Source organism: Chelonoidis abingdonii, chromosome 17 (genome assembly GCF_003597395.2).
Source record: "Chelonoidis abingdonii isolate Lonesome George chromosome 17, CheloAbing_2.0, whole genome shotgun sequence".
Lineage (NCBI taxonomy): Eukaryota > Metazoa > Chordata > Testudines > Testudinidae > Chelonoidis > Chelonoidis abingdonii.
The window spans coordinates 21,671,705-21,697,220 of record NC_133785.1 but is presented as its reverse complement, the minus strand read 5'-3'; the positions used below and the strand labels follow the sequence as shown (position 1 = coordinate 21,697,220).

The following is a 25,516-nucleotide window of genomic DNA, read 5'->3' as shown; positions in this document are numbered from 1 at the left end:
GCAACTATATTTTTAAAGTAAAAAACGTGCTTTTGTTTATAATCAGAAGAAAGCCTTTTTCTGAAGAAACAGGGACAGATTCTGATCTCTGTGATGCTGATGTAAACTCCATTGAAATCAGTGCTGTTTGAGGGGATTTATACTAAGATCAGAATTTTCCCCACAATGTTTAAATCTGAGGGATCTTTAACCTACAAATCATAAAGAGGAGATTTCCAACATTTCTAAAATATACTCCATGGAAACCTTTTCCAGTTCTGTTATATTCTTGGAAGAAGTTCAACTGTACTGTGTCTGTTCACAAAAGCAGTAAAACAGACCTCACTCCTGTAAACAGCTATCATCCTTTTTTCTAGGGAAGAAAGCTGTTTATGGGCCATTGTTGGAGCTACATTTATTTGACCGACAGCCCGAATGTACAGACATTAGGCTGCCAAATAAACAAAATATCAGATGCCAGTAATGAAGAGAGAGCATGCATATTATAGACATAGTGCACATGTTCAAAAGCATCAGTCTATCATGCTTGGGGATTAAATCTGTGTTAAGGGGCTTTGATCTATTTTAAAAGTTAAATTCATTTGTTTCAAATGTGTTGCTTATGAAAAAAGAAAAAGAATAAAGTAACAAAATTACAGCTGTAAATCTGGTTTATTTGATTACTTAAAAAAAAAAATCTAGCTCCACTTTACTCACTTTACGCAAGTGGCCTGCTCTCTGCTGGATTTCAACAACTCTACAGTAACAAACCAAAGTCTGGTGCTGCACATTCACAGGGGCGTGTGTACTGGCATACATTGAATGTTTCCTCTTGCAGGACCTTCCTGCTCTGATCACCAGGCAAAATTCTCATCCGTACTTGCACTTGTCTAACTTTTCGTATATGGCTAGTCTGAGTTGAGAGTTCACTCCACATCTGCCCCACTTTTCTTCTGCCCTGCTCCCCTCTCCTCCCAGCTGAAATCTTTGTAAGTAACCCACCCAGTCCCCACAACTCTGTGGAACTAACACGACATTTGCTGCTACCACATTGTTCACACTGCTTGTGAGTTCTACCTTTCCCCCCTGCCTGTGTCTGTCTTGTCTGTTTATGTTACAAGCTCTTTGGGGGCAGGGACTGTCTACTGTGATTGTACATAACACAAGAACTAGGGGTCACCAAAGAAATTAATAAACTGCAGGTTTAAAACAAACAAAAGGAAATATTTGTTCACACAACGTACAGCCAATCTTGCCAAAGGCTGTTGTGAAGGCCAAGGCTATAACAGGGTTTAAAAAAGAACTAGATAAGTTCATGTAGGATAGGATCATCAATGGCTACTAGTCGGGATGGTCAGGGATGGTGTTCCTAGCCTCTGTTTGCCAGAAGCTGGGAACGGGCAACAGGGATGGATCACTTGGTGATTACCTGTTCTGTTCATTCCCTCTGGGGCACCTGGCATTGGCCACTGTCGGAAGACAGGATACTGGGCTAGGTGGACCTTTGGTCTGACGCAGTATGGCTGTTCTTATGTACAGTGCCTAGCTCAGCGGAGCCTCATTCTTGGCTGGCCCTGAAGCACTGCCGTAATAAATTTGATTTAACAATAATTGCAGAGAGTAGAGCTGAATTGGAGGTCTGGCTATGTATCAGATAAAGAACTGATGGTAAAAGTGTGAATAAAAGCCTTGAGATACACATTCCAGTTACTTTCATGGCTGCCTCCCATAATCTGCACATCTATCCCTCATCTCTCTAGTATCTGGCACGGCACGTTTTTGGCCTGGTAGTCTCAACAGTGTCCCTAAGAACATTCTGTTTGCAAGCTAGCTAGTGTGTTACATATATTAACATATTGTGCACCACTCTGCTGTATCAACAATAGTGATTCACTGTATTTATTATTAGGCAAATGATCTATAGAATTTCAGTAGGTTTCTTGCTCCACTTCAGTACACAAACACTGATCATCCTTTCCTTGGTTTGGCTGTTTCAGAATGTACATCACTTACACTGGACCATCCATTGCATGTATTATCTCTCTACCTGCACTTTAGCCTTAGCATACTGCACATGGACACTGCACTCAGTCTCCGAAGTGAGAGTGATTTTATCTTATATAACACATGTGCTGGCAATTTCAAGGAACAACACGGAGAGCTGAGGATACAGCTTCCTGATTATTGGTCAAAACTAGGTTCTGAATGCTAGTTGAGTGAAATTCACCACCGTGGCTTAGATTAGTCTCCGCTCTTTTAAATGCATTTTAAGGGGCACAAGCTGTTAACCAGGCCCTCTTCAATGGTGTGAATTTTCACCTTCTAAGTATATTTTTGTGTGACTTTTCTTTGAGGCTTGTTAATGTTCCTTACAAAAGGGAAAGGGGGAAAAAAGTGATAGGAGCCTCACCAATGAGATCTGGAGCCTATCACCCCTAGCTTGCGGATTTGACTCTGCCCCCAGACAGCTGGGACTAACCATTTGTACCATTTGATAGCTGTTTGGTGACCTACGTGAAATGGAGCTGATGGTTTCAATCCACTTCCTAGTGGCAAGTGTCTGTACTACAAAGCCACCATCACCAATGGCACTAATTGGTTAAACCCTCTATCAGTAGATTCATCCTGGAGGCAGAGGACTAAACATATTCTGGAGATTAAAGTACCTTCTCAGCCGATTGTTGATCTCTATTCCTATCTTGGTGGAGTGGGGCAAGTGTGCATTTCCACTGCCCATTGTGCTCCATGTCTCTTGCTAGAGGACTTCACTCTGCAGGGCTATTAGTCCTGTACCTGCCACTGCCACTAAAGCCACTGTATAATTAAAAAAAAAAGTGTGTATGTGTCAGGGGAATCTCCCATGGAAATGAACAAGTATAGAAGAAATTAAAAATTGTGTATTCTTTTTAGCTGTTAAAACCAACTATTCAAATGTAACGTTAGATCTGGTTTATTTTAAATGTAATTTAAGTGCTGTAGACCATAACAGCCCTACCTAGCATGGAACTTTGGAATCTGGCACTTTATACATTTTAGATTTTTGGATCTACTTGAGCTGACAGAGCCCTTGTGCGTGTACTTATTGTGGCACAAGTACAGGATGTATATGCAGTCAGTATTTGTGGGGAAAATCCATGTGAAATTTCTTTACTGGGCAGTGACTGCTCGTGGGCTGTTGGTGCTTTGCAGTGTTAAATGTTGTATCCAGTTTAAATGTTGTAGGTTTTAGCTCAGGCACGTTGCTTGCTGGTCACTGAGCAAATGCCCAGTCTGGATTGGTCAAATCAAAGGCCAAATCCCACTTGCCTTATTCATGTAAGCCTTCCTGTGGCCCCATCTTTCTCCTAAAGATCTGTAGATAAATTTACTCCCAGGCTCAAACTCTGTGGGCTCCCCACACCATGTATGTGAGAGAGATGCATATGTTCACTGAGAGAGGAATGTGCCATGAACTGAGCAAATGGATGACCATATTGTCCCCTTCCATAAAGACATCTGTGGAAAGGAACCTGGACTTTGTTCCAAACTGTCCCATCAGAGGATTGATGCTTGGCCTTCTAAACCCTCATATATCGTGAGACCTACTGGGAAATCCCATGGGCCTTGGGTCATCTGCACAGAGGCACGGGGTCTCCACACCATTCCTTGGACCACTTAGCACCACAACCTCAGGAATTCTGTTCCACATAGTCCCTGCTCCTGGCTACCCCTAGTCCTCTGACTATGGCTCACTGTGTGCTGAATGGATTACCATTGTGGATGGGAACCCTGTGGACTTTTGGGTGGTCAATGCCCAGGAGGGACAACAGCGTCTTCCCAGCTCATCTCCTCCCAGGAAGTCTGAATTCCCAGGTGAAAGCACACTGTATGGGGCTGCTGATATCTTCCTTTTGCTTCCCTCTAACTGTCTGAGCAGAGAAGCAGAAGGGACTATTTGGGCCTAGCAAATTTCTTGGAGCCAAGTGATAAACCCTGGCAACAGGAAGGTTATGATGGAAATGCAGTTCTGGCAGATGCTTAACTGCACCATTTTCCTGCCATCACTCTAAAAACTGTGGCAAAGGCACCCTTCTGTTTCTCCTGAAGTTTTGTGACGGGAAACAGCCTATGAAACAAGTGTTTGCTGTGCCTGTTTCCCTTCCCCAAAATAGCAGCTTCTTTTCGACCATTATCACACCACATGGTGCCCTCTGGGTAGGGCAAATGAAATGGTTCTTTGGGATACTCCCCAAACATAATTAATTTGTTTTCCTTAACAGGCCATATGTTTGGCTAGTTGTAAATAGGCATAGCTCCATTAGCATCAGTGATCTAGCCCAAAATATGTGTATAGGTGGCAAGAGGATGCTTAGGCCAGAGCAGCTTCCTACTGTAGATGCGGAGCCCAGCTATATGTTCCTTTCCACGCTAGCTGTCGTTTTACGTCCGTTTACATTTTCAAGGCCATCTCTGCAAAAGGAAAGGGCTGGACAGTTCCTTTCTAAAAACTAAGCGAAAGCTGAAATTTACATTTCTTGGCTGCCCAAATCAGGAAGGTTTAATGGGTAAGGGGGTTTGAGGGGCCTAAAGGCTGTTTCCACATATGGCTAACTCTTTTCCCCACAGCACAGCGTGCTAATGACCATCTGTATTGTTGCATTTCTGAATCAGATTTTAATTATTAATACCACATAGCTAAATTTGGGGGATCTACAGTAACTGCCCATCAGGGGACAATATTGCAAGCACTACCCTTGCAATGGTAATTGTAAGATAAGATGTATTTCTAGCAGACTTGCATTATTGAGCTCTTTCTAGAAATTTGATTGCGTTTAATTAAAAATTATTGGTTTAAATCTATTCCATATGGTTTTTCTTTTACGTATTAAAATTAAAAAGTGAATCTTCTCATCTGTCAGTTTCAATGCCCCCCACTCAATCACAAACATTCAGAACGTGGTGGTTTCTGGATCATTATAATTCTATATCCTCTTCAAATTCTATTAATTGAAACTTTAATGAAGATTTGCACTGGTTCATCCATCAAATACGTAGCCCTTCACCAATATACGGACAGATGCTAGCTACCAACACCATGTAGGTGAAAATATAGTGAGGACTGGAAGTGCCACACGTGTTACATATGTGCTGTGTCAAAGAAGTCAGATGAGTGAAATAAGCATCATAATAAAAGTAGGCCAGGAATTTTAAATTAATAGCATCATGAGGTTTTCTGTGGCAGGGTTACCTCTCATATGATTCCATATTCTAAGGTTTAGGTCCCTTGAAATCCATTTTAAGAAGCAACATTTTAACTGTATATATATATATATGTATATGCACATACATACACATACATACACACACACACAATATGTACAATTACCCTGTTTTGAGATTAGACTATTCTGTTCTAATCCAGGGCATTATGTAACTGACTATATTGTTTATCCATTTTGATAATCCTTTTTGGGCATGGTCTTTTTCCATTTTTGCAGCACTGAAATCATGAATGAAGCTCAATAAAAACTTGTTAGCAACCTGCACATGTCTGCTCCCCAAACAGCCTTCTACTGAGAAAGGGGCTATTTAGGAATGCCTAATTTTCATTTCTCCCCTAGCAGCAGAAACAGCGTACACAAAAAACAACATGAAATGTCATGTTCAAGCCTCGCCCTTGAGACTTCCTTGAACCAGTTCTGATTGGCTTTTCCCCTGGAAACAAATATGTCTAAGTCATAGCAATTTACGTAGTTCGATATTTTTACCTTAAAGAATAACCCAAAATGGGTGGTATGCCTCTGATACAAACAAATGGCCCAGTTGCAAAGCAAATGTCAGTTTTGCCAATGGAAATGGAGGTGCTGAAAGGAAAATGATTAGCAGCTCATTAGTGAGATCTGACTAATATGAGCTTTCCCAAGCAGTTAATATTCTGATTTCCTGCCCCATGAAAAATTTGTGGGAGGAGGAGATTTGAAAATACATATTTTATGAAAAAGTGAAACATGAGTGTGAAACAGCTCGGGGGGGGGAGAACAAAAGGTACATTTAAAACTCGGTTGGAAGACTCATTTCATTCACCCCAGATTTTTCATTCAGTTGCTTTTCCTTTGTTTTCCCTGTTACCTATTCTAACTGGAGCCAGTGGATTAAATTCCCTTCTCCTTTACGCTAGTCTCACCCCACTGGCTTGATTATAAAATGCTAATAGGGAGGTTATGGTGGAATATCAAGGAGAAGACAGATGGTCCCAAATGGAGTTGCACCAGAACAAATAGTTACAGCGAAGCTGAAAAAATCACAAAATGCAACACATGCAGTTTCAGACAAACCATTTATGTAATTCATTCAGAAGTCAGAAGCTGCCAAAACTCCATAATGAAAGACTTTTAAGCAATTTAATAAATTTATAGACTGTTCAGATTAGGTCCTGGTTTGCTTGGCATTTTTTGGTCCATATTTAATTGCTGTACTTTGAAGGATAAATTAAGTACACAATGTTGCATATGGAAATTGGCAAGAATGATGAAATGAAAGCAGAGATTCCAGGACCCAGTAAGATAGTTTGTAATAAATTCCATTCAAACAAGAACTCAGAAATATTGCTCATAAAAAAATAGATCCACCAGAGTAAAATGATTATTTTTAAATGAACTTTGTTTGACTTATGTCCTCTACCCAGATATGATCATCCAATTCCACTGGGTTTGTTAATATGTGTTTACAAAAAAGAGTTTCAATACATCTTAATTTAGTCTCTTTTCACTGATAATGGTTTATCTTGTATTCTTCCAAACTCTTTCTTGAAAGCATTGCCTGAACAAGGAGAATAAGCCAAGCAAAACGGAGGATCTGCCTATGACACCTAACAGAGGAAGTCTTGATTGGCCAAGGCTAGCAGGTCTTACATAATAATTTACTACAGTACCTTTCTGTTTCCTGGTCTGTGGTTTGCTGCTTGTTCTCAAAGGCTGTGAAGCTGCTCATATCCACATAGCCGTCATTCTCATTAGCAGCAGATAATGCCCTACTGGGATCTTCAAAAAATTCTGTAAAAGTTCCTGCTCTGGTTGGTCTTCGAGGAGGAATTTGTATATTTTCATAATCAGAGCTCACAGCTGGAATGTTCTCATAGTCAGAAGTATCAGCATTAGGGAATGAAATAGACCTAGGTTTAGTTAATGGGAGTGGCATGAAAGGAGGTCTGGATCGATCCTCAAAGGACTCCACTCTCGACACACTCCTGCTAAAGGTTTTGGGTATCCCTTTTCTTTTACCATCCTTGTAGAAAAGAACAGTAGAGGGAGACTCAGAAGCTCGCAGCTTCCCAGTGTGGGACTTTAGCTGAGGTGAACTACTCAAGCTCCTTCTGTCCAGTTCCATAATCCTAGAAGTCCCGTGATAGCTAGACTCTGAAGAGGACCTTGAAGAGGAAACATTAACATCTACATGGACCTTATTTTCTGTCTTCTTCTTGAATTTTAGGGTGAGAAACCTCTTAAAAGATGATTTCTTTTTCTTAGTGTACTTATCAGGAGATTCGTTCTCTATTAAAAGTGAGGGGGAACTTTTAGTGATTGGCTTTTTGGTGATACAGGCTAGTTCAAAAGGAGGTGGTATATCAACAACTGAGGATGGGGTGGACACACCACTTGATGAGAGGTGATTTCTCTGCGAAAAGCTACCTGAAGAACCAATTACACAGGGCAAAAAGATGTTGTCTTCTGTCCTCTTTATTCTATTGTCATCCAATGTAGAGCCATCGGTTTCTCTGTAAACAGAGACTGGTATATCTCTCCCTTCTACCGAGTAAGACCGTGGGTATAAAATAAAGCGTCTTGACGTGGCTGGTAAGGCCCTATTGACTTCCATTGGTTTTCCTTCCAACAGCGGTAAGTTATTGGTTAAATATTCAGTCAGAGAGTCATCTTTTGAGGACTGTACTTCCGTTTCTGGTCCAGTTTCTTCCGGAACAGTTTCTGGCACATAGCCAGGCACTTTCCCAGAGAGTGACCTTGTTCTAGTGACCATACTTTTTCGATCAGTGGATAGCAGGTTGTTTTCAGTGTCTACAATTAGTTCTTCTCTTATGCTGTAATCACATGGAATATCTTCTAATTCAGTCTGCACCACTTCTCTAACATGAGGGGCTGCATTCTCTGAGGGCATCACATAAGGATCATCTAGCGAATCACTGGTTGTTTCTCCTTCCTCAGGTACAACAACCACTTCAGGAACTGCTAAATACTCACTAGACTCATGTTCACTAGCACAGTCTGCTTTATATTTGCTTTGTTTACATCTAGTTAATTCTTCTGCTGTATGGTATTTATTCTCAACTGATGCTTGTTCAGGTGGATTTGGGGAGCTTTCTTCAAAACTACTATGACTGACCTTATTGCTTTCAAGAACTTGCTCATCTGATTCAGATTCTTCCAAGACACATTCATTGTCACCACAATCTTCAACAAACATATTTGGTTTAGATTCCACTTCCAGCTCTGGCTCACTAACAGTTTGAGGGCTGGAGAGCTGGTTATCATTACTCAAAAAAGTCCTTTCCAGTTGCAAATTCTCATCTAAGTTTTCTTGGGGTGAATCAGTGATATCTTCATTGCATTCACTCTCAAAAGGAACAATTTGACAACTATCATCTATATTCTCTGCTTTCACCACTTCCTCTTTTTCAGAGTCTTCTCTAGCCTCACATGTTGTCTCTGAAGTTTCCTCCTCATTCTTCATCTCAATGGTTTGGTACCCATCATCTATATAGTCTTCCCTTTCCACATTTGTTTCTTCGTCACTATCTGGACTTACTTTCTCTTCTTCAGCAGAAGCTTCATTGATAGAACCTCCCAAATCCTCTTCTGCATCAGGTTCATTTTCTTTCAGTCCTAACCCAATGTCTGTTTCTTCTTCATCAACATCATCAGGAATTATATCAGGATTTGCATAACCATAACTTACTAAATCCGTTTCTTTACTCAATACAAACTCTGCATTATCATCCAGGTCACCACTGTTTGGTGGACTCACTTCTGTGTCATTGTTTGATAGCTCATCTTCTAAAGTTTGTGGCAGTTCATCATTCTCTTCTGGTGTTGGCTCATCATCTACAGGTAAATGTGTTAGAATAATGTCTTCACAGATATTGCCCTTCAAATCCTCATCTCCATTCAAAATCTTACAGTTTTCCAGGTTATACTCATTATTGTCCTTTACCAGATCGAGGTTATTAAATGTTTCCTCAGCCTCATCTTTGAAATAGTTTTTGGGGTCATCTACACAGTCCACTTCTTCATCCATATTCTTAGAAGCAACATCTTCTACTTCAAGGGCTCCTGAAGACACTTGACTAAGTGCTTCAGACCTGTCACAGTCTCTCATTTCTGTTGCTCCAGCTGAGTCTGGTTCCACAGCATCTGAAGAATTATTGTCCTCGGTTTCAGTTATTTCTGGATTACAGATCTCCTTGTCATTAGCTATGCTATGATCCTCTTCCTCCTCTGATGCTTCTGCAGTTTCTAAGACCTCATTCTCTGCAGATGACTCTAAACACTGGTCGTGCGCATGTTCAAAGTCATCACAGTCTTTATCAGTCAGCTGAGCTTTAGGAACTACGATGTATTCATCACCAGCCTCAGATTCCGAGCACTCGATGTTGCATTGATTTCCTTCATACAGCTCTCCATCAGGACATATCAATTTTCCATTGGTGACTTTATTTAAGTTATTGTTGGTATAAACACTGGATCTCCCCTCGGTGTCAGCTGAGAGTTTTGGCTTGGGAGCAATGGGTGGTTTTGGACCCCTAGACATAGAGTTTGGATTATGAATAATATCAGGCCTTGACAATGAAGGAGGAAATTTGGAGACTGTCACGGAAGAAAGATGACTGATAATCTTTGGTTTTGGTGCTAGTGGTGGTTTTGTGAAGTCTGGAAAAGAAACAAAGAAAAGCCATATTAGCAGTTTGCCATCCTGGTTTCAACAAATATCTATTCATTGGTCTAATAGAAACATAGTGGCAGTGAAGCCACCAGAGAATCTACACCAATTAACTTTATTTGTTTATAGTAATTTTGACTAGAATTGTAGTGCAGCTGGTCCATAGAGGAAAATGGTGGCAGGAAGCACTGAACTACAACTCCCATGAAGCACTGTGGCCACTCAAGAGGACACAGTTTAATATTAGGCTGAGCCAAACAGAAACTTATCAATACAGGAATGTCAAAATTTTTCATTTCAATCAGAAATGTAGAAAAAATGTTTCAATATTTCCAAAATATTTTGACCAAATGTTTTCAGTTTTTTGATGTTCAGATTTTCAATTAAAAATCAAAAGTGTCAGTGGAAAGAAGACACTTACAAATCTTTATTGGAACACCCAGTTCCATCATAAAACAGTCTTTCAACAGAAAAAATTTGACCAGTTCTAGTTTTAATCCATAAAAATGCAGTGCAAGCAATTTGTAGCAATGCTTTTATCTGTATTGTAGACTGCAAAAAAATAAAAAAAAATAAAAAATCCAATGCTCAGTTTGTTCTGCCAGCAATTTAAATGGTTAATTCAGACTTGTAAAACTGACATGAATGTTTACCAGCACAAAATCTATTCTCCCACCTTTACTATGGTGACTGATAATGAAAAGCTGAATGATATGTTACTTGCTGGTCAACTAATTTATTCACTCAGGGTGAAAGAATTTCTGAAGGCTTGGTTAAGTCTTTATATTAATTATGTAGCTGAGCTACAACACACTGAATGGAATCCCTGTACCCTAAAATGAGGAGAGGTAATTGGTGTCAACTTAAGTTCAGTTTTCAAAATGTATAACTTCTTCAGTTGCTTCACTATTCAGAAGACACAACAACAATGGAAATGATGATCCCACTTGGTAAGCAATTCTCTTTTATTTAAAGTACATTTTGGTGCTCATAAAAGTTGCACATGGATGGCCCTGGAAACTGAAGACCATGTTTTAGCTGAAGAAGACTATAGGACACCAGCCCACCAATATAGACGCTAGTGTGTCAACCTGGACTTGCGTGGCCACCCACCTATAGGGTGAGGTGGTATTTAATTATCCATGTACATTCAGCCCTCTGGTGGTATACTGCCAAAAAGAGAGCCATTTAATGCCAATTTATGGTGAGTTTTGTGATATAGAGACTCATTCACTACAAACTAGACTGAGACTCTCAGTCCAGGTCACAGAATAGCCATCAGATGACCTGGGCAAGGCATGAAGCAGTGAGGTTGAGATGAAAGGCTCAATATCTTATCACTATTCATGAGAGCTATCCAATCACCTTTCTCAAACAGTTTAATTTACTAGTTCCTTATCTGGGGGGAAAATGTGTACAGTAGTAAGGTCCTATTGATACTTTAAAAGCCCATTGTTAGGCTATATTCATCCCAGCATATGCCCATGTTTCCCTGGTGACAGAAAGTTTATTCAGAGAGAGGTTGGAGCAGTTCAGGGTATCTGCAACCTCCCGTCTTTTTTGGGGAGAGCTCTGAATTTGAGTATCAGACACCGCAGATGGGTGCCATTGACCATGCCAGGGTTCATGGCCAGTGTGACTAGCAGTTGCACTGATTCCTTTTCCTAACACCAGAACTTAAAGCTGCCTTCCCTTGTGGAACTGCCCAGCAAGTTAGCAATGAACTGCAGTTTTGTAATACCCTGCACCTCAAGCACTTCATGGACACTTGCAACATTTTATGAAAAAAGAAGTTTTACCAAATGCAATTTTTTGGTGATGATTTTTAGAATGCTAAAAGCATTGTTTTGAAACACCTTAATCAGAGCCAAGAAAACTATCCTGATTAAAATCATCTTTCTATTGGGATTCCCACCAAACCTAAAGATATTCAGAAGCGAAACTGCAGGGCTGCAATATTAAAATTGTCAAATATTATCCTGCAACTTTTCGGATTCACTAAGACTTTTTCTATATTAGTGTTAATGACCTATGTGGGCTACAAAGCATTAGGTCTCTTTGATACAATTTGTGGCAAGCTATGTGATTTGGGAAGTTTTCTACAGGGTATCACACACACTGCAGTCTTCTGAGGTGAAATGTTAGTTTCTTGCACTCTAGGTTTGCGTTTAACTATGCTGGTCATCTAGGTAAGCACCAGAATAAAGTGACTCAAGGATGGGGGATCTAGTCTGTTAATGAACAGCAGATATATCATTCACTCCTGTATGTGGACATGTCAGGAACACAAGCCAGAGATTTACAGATGCCCTGTTCATCCCTGGAACAGGTTCAGCATGGAGAACATTAGTGCAAGTTGCTATATAGCCCTGGCAAGATGTCTCATTTCTGTAATGGAGGAGCCACCTCAATGAGGGAGAAGGGAGGAGAGCATCTGTGCCCATTCACGCTGCTCCCCTGTGACTGCCAATCAGGTGGTCAATATGTGCGAGCAGTGGTGGTAGTCATCGTGCCTGTGATGTAGACATATCAGCCTACTGTTACTGGACTTGAGACCCCACCTTGGCCACTGAATAGTCAACAGATGGTGACAATTTTACCTCACAACCATCCTGGACTGGATTTGACCCAACAGCCTAGAATGGAAAGGCTCCTTATCCCATAGCCTCCATGGTGCCCCATTTTTAATCAAAAGTCATTTGAATTACTATCTCAGAATACACTGATAACTCTATTCAACAAAATAATGTTTTGCTCACAAGTAAGATTTTATATGGCACTGCTCCCAAATTTCTGCAACCAAGTTTCTGTTTCTTAAAACACATGCATAAGTAAACATTGTTATTAGATAAAGGGTATATTTGGCTTATTGGATTTTCAGAGACATGACTGGAGTGTTTTTCTGAAATTCCTACACTTGCTGTAATTGCTTCTAATATGCTGGTTGATGCTGTTGATTTGCATTCTTTGTTTTATTCATAAAACAAACAATCTTCACAGAACCATAAAGCCACATCTTGAAGCCAATGGGATTTAAGAACTGAGTTAAAACTGAGCAAAGGATCTCAGAATTTGCCCCATAGAAATTAGAATTAGAATAAATTTGTTCATTGGGTCATCAATCCCAATCTCACAGAAACCAATGAAAAATTATTACAGTACATTCTCTAATGATTTGTCCTATCTAGTTTCCCATTTCCCAAGAAGGAAACCCTATTCAAACAAAACTGCTGCTGCTGAGGTCATCAGATCCATGTCTCCTGATCAGGAAGATAGAGGAGAAATCCTATCTAGAAGTCACATGTATAGCAGCAGGGTCCAGACTGCCAGTAGTTCTGGCTACTTTAAGACAAACTGGATGGATGTTACAGGAGTGCTCTATAATGATATATAGGTAAATATTTAATAGATAGAATGCCAGTAGATGGCACTCAGGAATATGTAGCATAGATCTGGAATCTTGTAGAACTAATAAAACTTGTTATACAATGCAAATGGCTTCTGGCAGCTCTTTATATTGGCTTTTAATTGAGGAAATGCAAATGTAAGTGGCAAGGTCTCTGATGGTTGGGTAAAAGGAAGATGAGGAAATCCCAGCATTCTGCATGGGCAACTATTGGAGGTCATTCAACACACTTATCCTTGCTTCAGCTGAGCCAGTTGCAAAGGCACTGACCAATAAAACCAAGCTCGATAAGGGAAGAAGATTACAGTTACTGGATGCTAAGAAGGAAAGAAAAAAAAGTCTAATTTCACTTAACTGTCAATGTTGGGCATTTTGATGTACTTTTAACATGCCACAAAATGCAACTAAATGTATAACAATGGCTGGATAACATATATGCTAGCTCTAGAAATATTACACATAGCAAAAAAACTGAGCTACATATATTCAAAGGTAAAATGACAATATGAGCACATCCTTATCAAACATTTAGTGTAGTATTTGTAGCTTCCAGTGTCCAGTCTCTATGCAGATTCCTTAATACCAAATCAGACAGTTGTTCTGAAGACAAAGGGAGTTGGGCTTCTGTTATTTCCATCTTTGTCTTCAGTATCTGCATCAGAGATGTTCCTCTGCTTAGTAGTCAGAGTATAGCATTCTGCAGGTGCTTACCTCCTCAAGCTCCAGAAATGAATTCAATCAACATATTCTGCAACTGGTATCTTTAAATGAGTCTGTAAAAATAAAAATCCACTGACTGGACTATTTCAGCTAAACGATGATCGTTGTATTCACTTTAGGAATCTGCTACACCAGTGATTCCATTAATAAAAGAGAACTTTTTCTTTCTGCACATCAGATGGTCTCTGGAGAACCTCAGCATGCTGAGGGTCCATCAGAAGACAGAGGAATCGCTCTTCACCTTGATCGCTCCCCCATCATTAGCTAGGCTGGAGACTTGGGGGCAGAGTGAGAGACGACAGCTCAAAAAACAAGAGAGACAACTTCTCTGCCTCTCAACTGATCCTGAGACCTTTCTTCCAGTCCTCTACCTCCTTAGTTTTCATTTGAGATAACTGCGACTCAAAGGTAGTCAACTGTGTAGCCAGTTGTTTTGAAGGAGCTAGACATTCCAGGCCAAGCACAAAGCACACATACTGAAGGAGATATCTTGCCTCAGTGGATTTGAAGAGAAATACCAATGTATAGGGGGAAATAAGAGAGGATTAAAGCAGATGTGCAGTATGAAGAGAAAGCTATATAATCTCACAGTCTCCAATACAGCTGTTTTCTTCCTCTCCACACCATCTTCTGCTGCTACTAATCAGGTTGTATGACTAATAATGTCTTAAATGTTATAGACCACTGTTCACTCCAAAGCACTTTACAAATTTTTTGGAATGAAATAATTTTACTACTACCAAAGCAACCACTCCATGTATCGTTTTGGCACAGGAAGTAAAGAATACTGTACCCAGCTGAAAATGAAGGGACAGAGAATGTATCTGAATCTGGCCAGGGAACCAGGATTTTTCTATCTATCCATCTCATGCATGTTTAAGAGATGCATTTCTAGAATTACATACAAAACTCCTAAATTTTTGCCAGCAATATGTGCATCATTTTATGTAAAGGATTTAAGAAGTATTTAATTATTCTCAAATAATTTTCATATACACAAATTTCAATTGTTTAAAAAATGGTGTGGATTTAGTGATTACCAGAAGAGCCCTTCAGTGGCATGACTGGTACAGTCTGTAGCCTTGTTCACAGTAATTTGCTGGTATGAATTAGCGATCAATGGCCTAATTTTCCCACTGTGCCAGCCTTTGTTCACTTCAGGATGCTTCCTCTCTCTGTTATAACTTCTCACCATGTCGCTCTTGCCCTTCACAGAGTTTGTGAAATTGTTTGTTTACTTCTTTTTTTTATGTACAAATGTTTATTTTTCTTTTCTTTTTAAAAAATTATGAAATACAAGCAAATCTGTCCCAGCACAATGGATCCCTATGAGCCTTTGATGATCAGGGCAATTCCACTTTAGGTATGTTTGTTTCTGCTTCCGTTGGACTCTGAGCCACTTAAGACGATTCTAACATAATTTATTAAAGGGCAAAAATAACATCACACCATAAGAAATGTGCTTGTTTATAAGTAATACGTATGCATGTTTATTTCAAGTTGTGAATCTCTGTGTTTGGGAGAGAGAGACACCCTGTGCCCAAGGGAAGCTGTTTGGGACCAGATGCTCTTCTAGTCTCCTCCTCCCCTCATTGTTTGAAGCTTCCTAGTTAGCCACTGTTTCTTCCTCTCCTTGACTACCTTCCTCTTGGTGAGCATGAATTCCAACAGGGCTGCATCCCTTTCACAATGCACATTGAATGGCAATCCCTGACCACCAGCTGAGTCATCAGGGAGTGAACAGCAGCTCATTACCCATCCTGTAATGGCATCCAAACCACACTGCCATCATCTCAAAGGTCCTTTTAATGATACACAGATTTGCTCATGTATCCCTTTAGATATCTTTTGTGCTGGAGCTTGAAGGCAAGAAAAGAGAAGGAAAGTGCTCTTCAGGGTGCAGCTGTTATCTCCTGAAACACTGTAAAATGTCCATTTACTAATATTCTCCAAACCTTGTCATTCGTCAAAATGAATATGGTTTCATATTTACTGAAGATGTAAGTAAAGCCATCAGGGACTTGGTGGACTTGGTTTGAACATCTAGTTGAATGCTGATATTTCAAGCAAAGCAGGCACGTTTTTAAATATGTTCTAGGCCAATGGTTCTTGAGCTGTGGTCTGCAGTGCTGCTTTGGCTACAAGGGTGAAGCATCCATGAGTCTTCAAGATGCTGTTAGCAACAGTCCAGGTTGTTGGTAGCTAGAATTCAGTTCAGGAGACTTTTAGAATTCCAAAAGGCTTTTTGTGTACCACAGAAATTCAAGCACCTCTGTGTAGCCCATTTAGCAGCTCCACCTCTTAGGTTGGATGTTTCTTTGGCATAAACTTGACAGAACAAGGAGCAATGGTCTCAAGTTGCAGTGCGAGAGGTTTAGGTTGGATATTAGGAAAAACTTTTTCACTAGGAGGGTGGTGAAGCACTGGAATAGGTTACCTAGGGAGGCGGTGAAATCTCCTTCCTTAGAGGTTTTTAAGGTCAGGCTTGGCAAAGCCCTGGCTGGAATGATTTAATTGGGGATTGGTCCTGCTTTGAGCAGGGGGTTGGACTAGATGACCTCCTGAGGTCCCTTCCAACCCTGATATTCTATGATTCTAAATTCAACCACAAGCAAATATTCAGACAACCCAAAACTGGAGAGGCAGCTAGCACAGAGGAAGACAGACCAAGCTGCATAGTTCATGGATTCACAAAGTTTAAGGCCTGAAGGGACCATTAGAACATCTAGTCTGACCTCCTGTATAACACAGGCTGCTACATTTTACCCACTTATCCTTGTATTAAGCCCAATAATGTATGTTTGACTAAAGCATGCTTTCCAGAGAGGCATCCAGTCTTGATGTGAAGACATCAAGCAATGGAGATTCCACCACGTCCCTTTGTGTTCTGTTCCAGTGGTTAATCACTCTCACTATTAAAAATGGTTGCTTGATTTCCAACTTAAATTTGTCTGGCTTCACCTTCTGGCTATCTGTTCTTTTTATGCCTTTTTCCATTAGATTAAATAGCTCTTTAGTAATGAGTAGCTTCTCCCCAGGAAGATACTTATACACTGTAATCAGGTCACCCCTCAACTCCTTTTTGGAGTTGTTATTATAAGGCATTTTCTCCAATCCTTGAATCGTTTTTGTGGATCTTTTCTGCGCTCTCTAATTTTTCAACAGCTTTTTGAAAATGAGGACACCAGAACTGTATTCCAGGATCAGTCTCACAAATGCCACATACAGAGGGAAAATCACCTCCATGCTCCTATTCATTACTCCCCTATTTATACAACCAAGGATTTCAGTAGCCCTCTTCCCCACAGCAGTGAACTTGGGAGCTCACGGTGAGTTGCTTGTCCACTGTGAAACTTAAATCCTTTTCAGAGTCATTGCTTTCCAAGACACAGTCCCCAATTACGTAGGTACAGCCAGCATTCATCGTTCCTAGATGTATAGCTTTGCACTTGGCTATATTAAAACTCATTTTGTTTGAACGGGCCTGGCTTAGCAAGTGGTTCAGAGCTCTCTGTCTGACAGCCCTCTCCTCATCATTATTTACCACTCTGCCAATCTTTGTGTCATCCATAAATTTGATCAGCAATGATTTTATATTTTCTGCTGGATGAAAATGTTGAATAGCATCAGGCGCCGTACTGATCCCTGCAGAACCCCACTAGACACATCGCCATTCAATGATGATTTCCCATTGATGACCACTTTGAGATCTGTCAGTAAGCCAGTTCCTAATCCATTCAACGTGTGCTTTAGTGATATTGTATAGTGCTGATTTTTTAATCAGAATGTCAGGTGGTACTGAGTCAAATGCGTTACAGAAATCTAAGTTTTTTTTCTCCTGCTGATGATAGCTCATCTCATTTTATTAGACTCTTCCTGTTGGTATGCATACTTCCACCTTTTCATGTTCTCTGTATGTATAAATATCTCCTGTCTGTGTGTTCCATTCTATGCATCCGAAGAAGTGAGCTGTAGCTCACGAAAGCTCATGCTGAAATAAATTTGTTAGTCTCTAAGGTGCCACAAGTACTCCTGTTCTTTTTTCAGTTACCTTTATAAACCAAACCTGTAATCTCTTCGAAGAATTAAATCAGGCTTGTGACCTGGGCAGCTTCCACATTTACAAATCCCTTCCCAGAGGGACAGGGAATAAGTAGCACAAATATAAACTGAATGAAAGGGTCAGAATCACCCAAAGCAAACTCATTTTCATCTCATGTAGCCAAACACTGTAATTGCTGTAAGGAATACAGAGGATTCAGGGAAGAAAATGAAGAAACAGTGCGAGGACCAGCCTTCTAGGCAATTCAGAATCTCTGCATGTTCATGTTGCTGAAATAGTCTCTCTTATCTCTCAGCACTATTATTAATATTTATGTATTTGTGTGACCATAGTACGTAGGACCCCGAGCGTGCAGCAGGATCCCGTTTGTCCCAGGTGCTGCACAAACACAGACCAAAAAGGCAGTCTGTGCCCCAAAGTGCTTACAATCTAAATCTAAGACAAGAGACAAGAGATGCAGACAGATGGGAGAGTACAAGGAAACAGTGGTACAATATTCAGTTTGATAGGCGATGGTATGAATTCACTAGTGGTCTAACTGTTGTCACAGTTTGTGTAGGCATCATAGAAAAGGAGAGTTTGAAGAGGGGATCTGTAGGAGGATGGTGAAGTAGTTTTGATGATGTTTGCAGGGAGCTTCTCCCAAGTGTGAGGGCCAGCATGGGAAAAAGCACAAAGGTGCTTGTTTGAAAATTTAACAAGTGAGCGATGGAGCCTGGCATCAGCGGCCTATCAGAGGGGGGAGCTGACATCTTAATAGTAAATGAGAGATGGTAAGTAGGGTGGGATAGGCAATGGAGGGTCTTGAAAATGAAAACAAATAACTCCTGTTTGATGTGTTGGAGAAGGCAGAGCCAATAGAAGGATGTAAAGAGAGGGCTGACATTGTCAAAGCATTCTTTGCTGGATTCCCACAGTGGAATTCTGAGCATAGTCAATCGCTCCCCAAACACAGGGGATGGAGCAATGGAATGCTATGTCAATCACTCCCCGAACACACTATGATGGAGCAATGGAAAACTGGGCCATGCTTTGAATCTGTCATATAACATTCTGGACCTGAATGAAACATAGGCATATAGATGGGTCCCAACCTCTAGCTTGGAAAGCTCAGAGTACTATCCATTAGCATGAAAGACAGAATGGATGTGTCTTTTCCTACTCTCCAGCAGGCCATAGAACTAATAGGGGTCTCCTAATCACTGGATACATTCTTTCTCTGTTCTTCTCCTTCCCTCTGGATTTACCAAACCCAGCCAAAATGCTCAACTGAACCACTATAATTTGCTCCTCAGACCTGTATTTACTGGTGGATTGATCAAGCTCCTCAGTTATGCAGCTGTGATCACAACTGAAGAAAAGGTATCTGTCAATAATGGATTGTGTTAAGGGGCTAACAACATCCCTGGCTTACGTTCATTTGCCTTTAATGGAGCAAAACCAGGAATGAACTTGGCCCCATGTGCGTATGATAAAGTGATGCTCTCATTCAGAATAATGTTTCCATAGAAAGTGTCATCCTGAATTTGTGCGCGTGGGGGGGACAGCAAACTATTAAAGTTCTAAAATCAGAGTTAGCTTCTTAGCTGGTCAGCCTGTTGTCAACTCCCCCGCCCCTCCGCAATAATGCTGTGTGCTATGTGGTGTATAAAGTAATCAGAGAGTGGAGTCCTAAACCTCATTTATTTCATGTCCACACTGAAGCGCTGGGTCCAAAATGGCAATTATCATTCTGCAGGCTATCCAAACCCGCCAATAAACCAGTGTTTAATAGGCCTTCGTAGATAAGCCATTTTACTATCATTCAGAATTTAGATAAATATGTAGCATATGCTGTGGAACCTGCCCTTATACGTTACAGAGATGAAATTAGATGAGCTAGAGTGATTTACAAGGAAAGTGTAATTCCATTGAGGGGACACCACTTGTGTTGTAAACCACTGGAGTTGTCATCACCAGGACTCCAGGATGTACGGTAAATAACTCCAAGATGTCATTAATTTCACACCGCTGACTGCAGATCTTTTGTTGTTCTATATTTATGACATATGGGTCCGTCACTGTGTGTGTCAAACCATTTGAAATAAGTGAAAGTGACATAGGATGGGATTTTCAAAAGAACCTAAATGATTTAGGAACCTAGATGTAAAATTTTTGGTGGGACTGCGGATCCTAAGTCATTCAAAATTTTTACTCTCACTTATTAGAGTCTGTGCTTTAAGGGCCTGTCAGAATTCAGCAGACATCAGTGGGCTTAGATCAGGCCCTACCTGACTGTTTTTAAAATAAGATCTTCTGAATACCCATTTAAGTGGCAGATCTGAATTTTCAGAAAAAAAGCCCATAATTCTCTTATGTCATTTTGTCTTTTAATTGGAATGTTAGCAGCCAGGATTTCAGAGCAGATACCACTCTGCAAAGATAAAAATGCATTCTAATACAGTTATTGGACTCCGTTGTTCTGAAATAGGATCAATGGTTTATGACTTTGGAATATCAAATCAATAGGTTCCAACTTTCTCTTACTATAGAACTTTATTGTCACAATTCATAAACATAATACAGTCATATACCATCCTACAGAGGAGCATTACTGGAGAAAGCCACAACCAAAAGTCCACGTGTACCAAACTGAGTGGAAAGCCTGCTTTTAAATGGAAATGATTAATTCAAATACCAGAAGCTCTGGTCCTTAATCATGTATCGAAGTTTAGTCACGTGAGTGGTATCATTGCTTCAATGGGTTGAAAAGTTATGCACCTGCAGATATTTGCAGGATTGGGGGCTTAGACTGGATATCTAGAAAAAATATACGTACAACATCCAAATGATCAAAACTTTATATATGCCATTAGTTTAATATTCCAATAACTAAATGGCTCTGGTGTCTCAACAAAAGCTACAATTTTACTGCTACTTCCCAACAGGAAGCCCTGCCTGCAAAAATAGAGAGCTTATACCCTCCTGTCATTTCACATGCTGAGGTCCCATTGAAATCAAGAGGAGTGTTTCATGAAAGTCTATGGCAGTAGGATATGGCTTCAGTTTAAAGAGCAGGTATGCTGGTAGCTTCATGCAGCTTTCTTAAAGTGGTTTCACATTTATTATATTTGATAAGAATTTTTAAAATGATACCAGATGGTTTACATTTTTTAACAACTGAAAGTATTTTGATTTTGCTAATTGCAACTTTCCTTTTGTGTGGCATGATTTCAGCCCCCACAAAGCCACTGAATAATTAGAGGAAGGATGGTCATAGAATTGGAAGGGACCTCAGGAGATCATTGAGTTCAACCTCCCAGTCCCCAGATTTTTACCCCAGTTCTTTAAATGGCCCCTCAAGGATTGAACTTATAACCATGGGTTTAGCACACCAATGCTTAAACCACTGAGCTATCCCTCCCTCAAGTGATCCCTTGTGGTTAAGGATTGGATCAGATCTGAGGTGAGCTGGTTTCAATTTTTGGAATGTCCATGGACTTCCTCTGTGACCTTGAACAAGTCATAAGAGTAAGAACATAAGAATGGACATACTGGGTCAGACCAAAGGTTCATCAAGCCCAGTATCCTGTCTACCGACAGTGACCAATGCCAGAAGTCCCAAAGGGAGTGAACCTAACAGGTAATGATCATGTGATCTCTCTCCTGCCATCCATCTCCACCATCTGACAAACAGGTGCTAGGGACACCATTCCCTACCCATCCTGATAGCCATTAATGGACTTAACCTCCATGAATTTATCTAGTTCTCTTTCAAGCGACCAAGTCACTTAATCTTGGTCTGCCTCAACTCTCATTCTACAGGGATAATCATAGTTCCATTCTCCCTTTTCTATGAAGATTGTCAATTCTTTGGAGGCATAGACTATACCCTAATATGCTAGTACAGTGCCTAGCACCATGGCACTCTGATCTTGGTTGAATCCACTAATTGCTACAGTAATATAAATAATATATTGGAACGCATGGACTTGCATCAATTAATAAACAAAACTCTCCCCTGAACTCAATGGAGAGTTGTGCTGCACACTGATGGATACATTCTTCATGTTGGTGTGGATCAAATAACAATTATTGCTAATAACACAGTCTTATAAAGTAATAAGCCTGACAGTGCTGACAGTACACATTGCTCTGAGACTGGGATCAGGCTGGAGTCCCTGTGTATTAAATTGTGTCAAGATGAAGTTTTTAAACCAATGCCAGAAAGCCACTCTTCACCAGATGGCTAAACTTGGAATGAGTTTCTCTGGCACAAAGCAGAAAGAAGTCCAAGCTGGCCAGGGAGGGTTAGGAAAAAAGAATTAAAATGTTATTTTTTGAGTGGGCAAAGAGACTGCAACCCCTCCCCCCCCATCACATCACCACCACCTGTCTAGGGAGCCTTTAGTTTGATAAAAAGAACAGGAGTACTTGTGGCATCTTAGAGACTATCAAATTTATTTCAGCATGAGCTTTCGAAAGCTCATGTTGAAATAAATTTGTTAGTCTCTAAGGTGCCACAAATACTCCTGTTCTTTTTGCGGATACAGACTAACACCGCTGCTACTCTGAAACCTTTAGTCTGGTAAACAGCAATTCACAGTTCCCAACGCATGTGGGTCTGAAAGTGAGTGTGACTATGGCAGGAAAACCTCTGGGCTCCACCATGCTTCATCTCAAGCGGGGCACTGAATAGCCTTCATCATCTGAGGGAATGAAACAAAATGGAAGAGTTGGGGGTTGGGGAAGGGGACCTGTTGGTGGTCTCCACCAACCCCCTGGATGTGGCACTGTATTTTCGAAAGAGCTCAGCACTAGAGCTGATTGCAATTTTTCATTGACTCTTTCCCCACCCCCGCTGCCCGAAACAAACGGGTCCCTGGGAAATTTTCATTTTGGCCAAAACATTCCTATCCTTCAATGAAAAACCAAACCTTTTTTATTTTTCAAAAATTGGGGTTTAGTATTTTTCCTCTGTCCCCTCTCCCAGTAGGGAAAAAAAGACCAACAGAGGGAAAAACGCAATAACAAAAATTTGTGTTGTCAAAAAATGTGGGAAATGCCTTTTTTAAAAAAGTTTTATTTCCAAAACGTTCACCATAAACACTTCCCTTTTCACCAGCTCTACTCAGCACCCAGCTCTGAGTGGGACCTCCTAGGTCCTGAGCACGTCTCAAAATCCGACCTCTTCATTCTCACTGGGAGCTGAGCAATTTTGAAATCTGTCCCCTAACTCTGGGCAAAGAGATTCCGCCTGGTGAACCCCCTGCTACCGGGCAGGGTCGCTTTAGGACCTGGCTTTTTGGAACTCAGGGCAGGAGAACGGAGGTTGACATGGCCAGAGACAGACGGCGGAAACTTGTGTGTTACAATACGGACTAAAATCTGCCTGCTCTGAGGCGCGCAGTTAGGAGCGTCCTTTGCTTGCATCAGGTGCGTTCTAGTCGGACAATCCCTGTTTGTGGCAAACGATGCTGTGATCTTACAGGTTCAAAATGTCTCGTTTATGTCACATGTGCTCAGTCCCCCCCAGCCCCCCGCCCAGCCAGCACTTCGCCACCGAGGGAGAAGAGAAAGGACCCCCCCCCCATGTTACTCCAAACCGCAAATCTGGTCCCAAAGTCAACCGCAAAGTAAACCGCAGTCAGGCAGGACCAGGGTAACAGACACCGCAGTGAAGCACCGCTCCTCCCTTCTCCCAGCCCGGCTACTCGCCGAGGAGCCAACGGGGCAAGGCGGGGGAGAAAAGTTGGGCATCTCCAAGTTGCCGCCAAATCAGCAAGGAGCTAAACCGGTCCTGAGGGCTCCAGCATCGGGATGTCAACTTTCCAGCCTGCCAAAGAGTTTCTCACATCACCCAGCCACCCTCCCCGAGCCTACAGCGCATTTATCTCTCTCTGTGTGTGTGCCAGGCAGCTCCCGGCTAGTGATTAACACAATCCACCTTCCAACCGCCTACTTTTCTAGTGCACCTAGGCGAGCCGCCCCATCCCTTGGCTTGAAGCGCTTTCCAGGCTATCCAGGGTACAGTTCGGGTCGATGGATCTCAGCGCCCCACTGCAGGAACTGCTCCACCATCCCCTGCAGCCCCCCGCACTGTTTGGCAGGTTTCACTGGACCCAGGCGCCCTTTATAACCCGCATCTTGAGCAGACCAGGACCGGGCCATTATTTCGGAGTGGAAGCCAATGCGTGCCTAGCCTCCCCCCCGCCACAAGCCCCTTGCCCCTGCTTCTGATTTGCCAGAGGCCAAACACCACCAAGAAGGAAATGGGGGTGAAGGGCTAAAGAAAAGGAGAGAGAGGGGAGTGGGGGAAGGCGCAGCGCTCTCCCCCTTGGTTGTCCTGTGGCCATGCTGAGCGCAGCCCTGTTACACAAGAGCTGCGCTCAACTTTAGCAAGGCAATAATCTCCCATCGGAGCAACTTGTGCTGGCGAGAGGAGCCACCGCACCCGCTCAGCGTGGGTCAGGTGTCCCCCCCCAGGAGTGAGCCCTTTGCCGCCCCAGACCCCCCCCCCGTTCCCAAGCCCCATCAGGCCCCCAGGAGCCGGCACTCACCTGCGTTGCTCATCTCCCCCAACTTTCAGGGCTCCCGCCCTCAGATCATGGTCCTGCACGCCTGGGTCGGGCGCGCCTCCTTCACCCCCGAAGCTGGGGCGAGGGCCGGTGTGGGGCTGAGAAGGGAGGGGATAACTAGTCAGCAGTGGCCGGAGCCCTCTTTGGCTGGGGGTAGGGGGGAGCGGGAGATCACTGCCGCTGGCAGCCTTCGCCCTGCCCCATGCTTAGCCTGGCGAGGCAGACTGGCTGCAGGCAGCTGGTCGGGTCCCGCTCTGATCGCAGCGCACTGGCCAGGGCTCGCCACTGCCTCCTCCTCACAGGCATTTCCCTTCCTTTCCTGCAGAGGAAGCCCTTTGGCTCGATCAGGGATTGAAAGCTGCAGTGAAACAAGGGGGGGCGGGGTGGGGAGAGCACGGATGCCGAACAAACTGATTTAAAGGGACAGCAGCTGTTCTGTCTCCCACCCCCTGTATGTCTCACACACACACACACACACACACACACACACACACACACACACACACACACACACAGTTCAGGATCTTGCATACTCTCCGGGAGTGTGAATGGGGCTTGCACAAGCCGGGGGGAGGGGTGCGGGAGAGGCTTGTCCTCCCTGGCTGAGTTTGGAAAAAGAAATCAGGAATGTGGAAGTTTGTGCATGCAGCTAAAAGGCCAGGGAAGCGGGCACTCTGGGCCGTTTCCTTCCCAGGTCCTGCAGCCGCAGGGTGCGGAGGATTGAACGAGCCTCGCAAAGCACCGGTTGTTTCCCAGACTAGCCTGGGATGTACGTTTCCCCCTGCGGGCAGAGAGGGCGGCTCACCCACCTCCCCTGGAGCCCAGAACAGAGCATTTCTGCCCAGCCGGGCTGAGGTTCGC

The 25,516-nt window shown here is 42.2% G+C and overlaps 1 protein-coding gene across 3 annotated transcripts in view; it reads right to left on the bottom strand.

Moving 5' to 3' along the window:
- FGD5 (FYVE, RhoGEF and PH domain containing 5) overlaps positions 1-24,942 on the bottom strand; it is a 151,507-nt gene extending 126,565 nt beyond the window's left edge. For all 3 annotated transcript variants that reach the window (XM_032784280.2, XM_032784283.2, XM_032784281.2), the window contains exons 1-2: positions 24,638-24,942; positions 6,890-9,899 (exon numbers count right to left, since the gene is read on the bottom strand). In XM_032784280.2, the coding sequence (XP_032640171.1) occupies positions 6,890-9,899; positions 24,638-24,650 (3,023 nt within the window). In that variant the 5' untranslated portion in view covers positions 24,651-24,942. The remainder of the gene's footprint in view (positions 1-6,889; positions 9,900-24,637) is intronic.
- Positions 24,943-25,516: the final 574 nt, after the last annotated feature.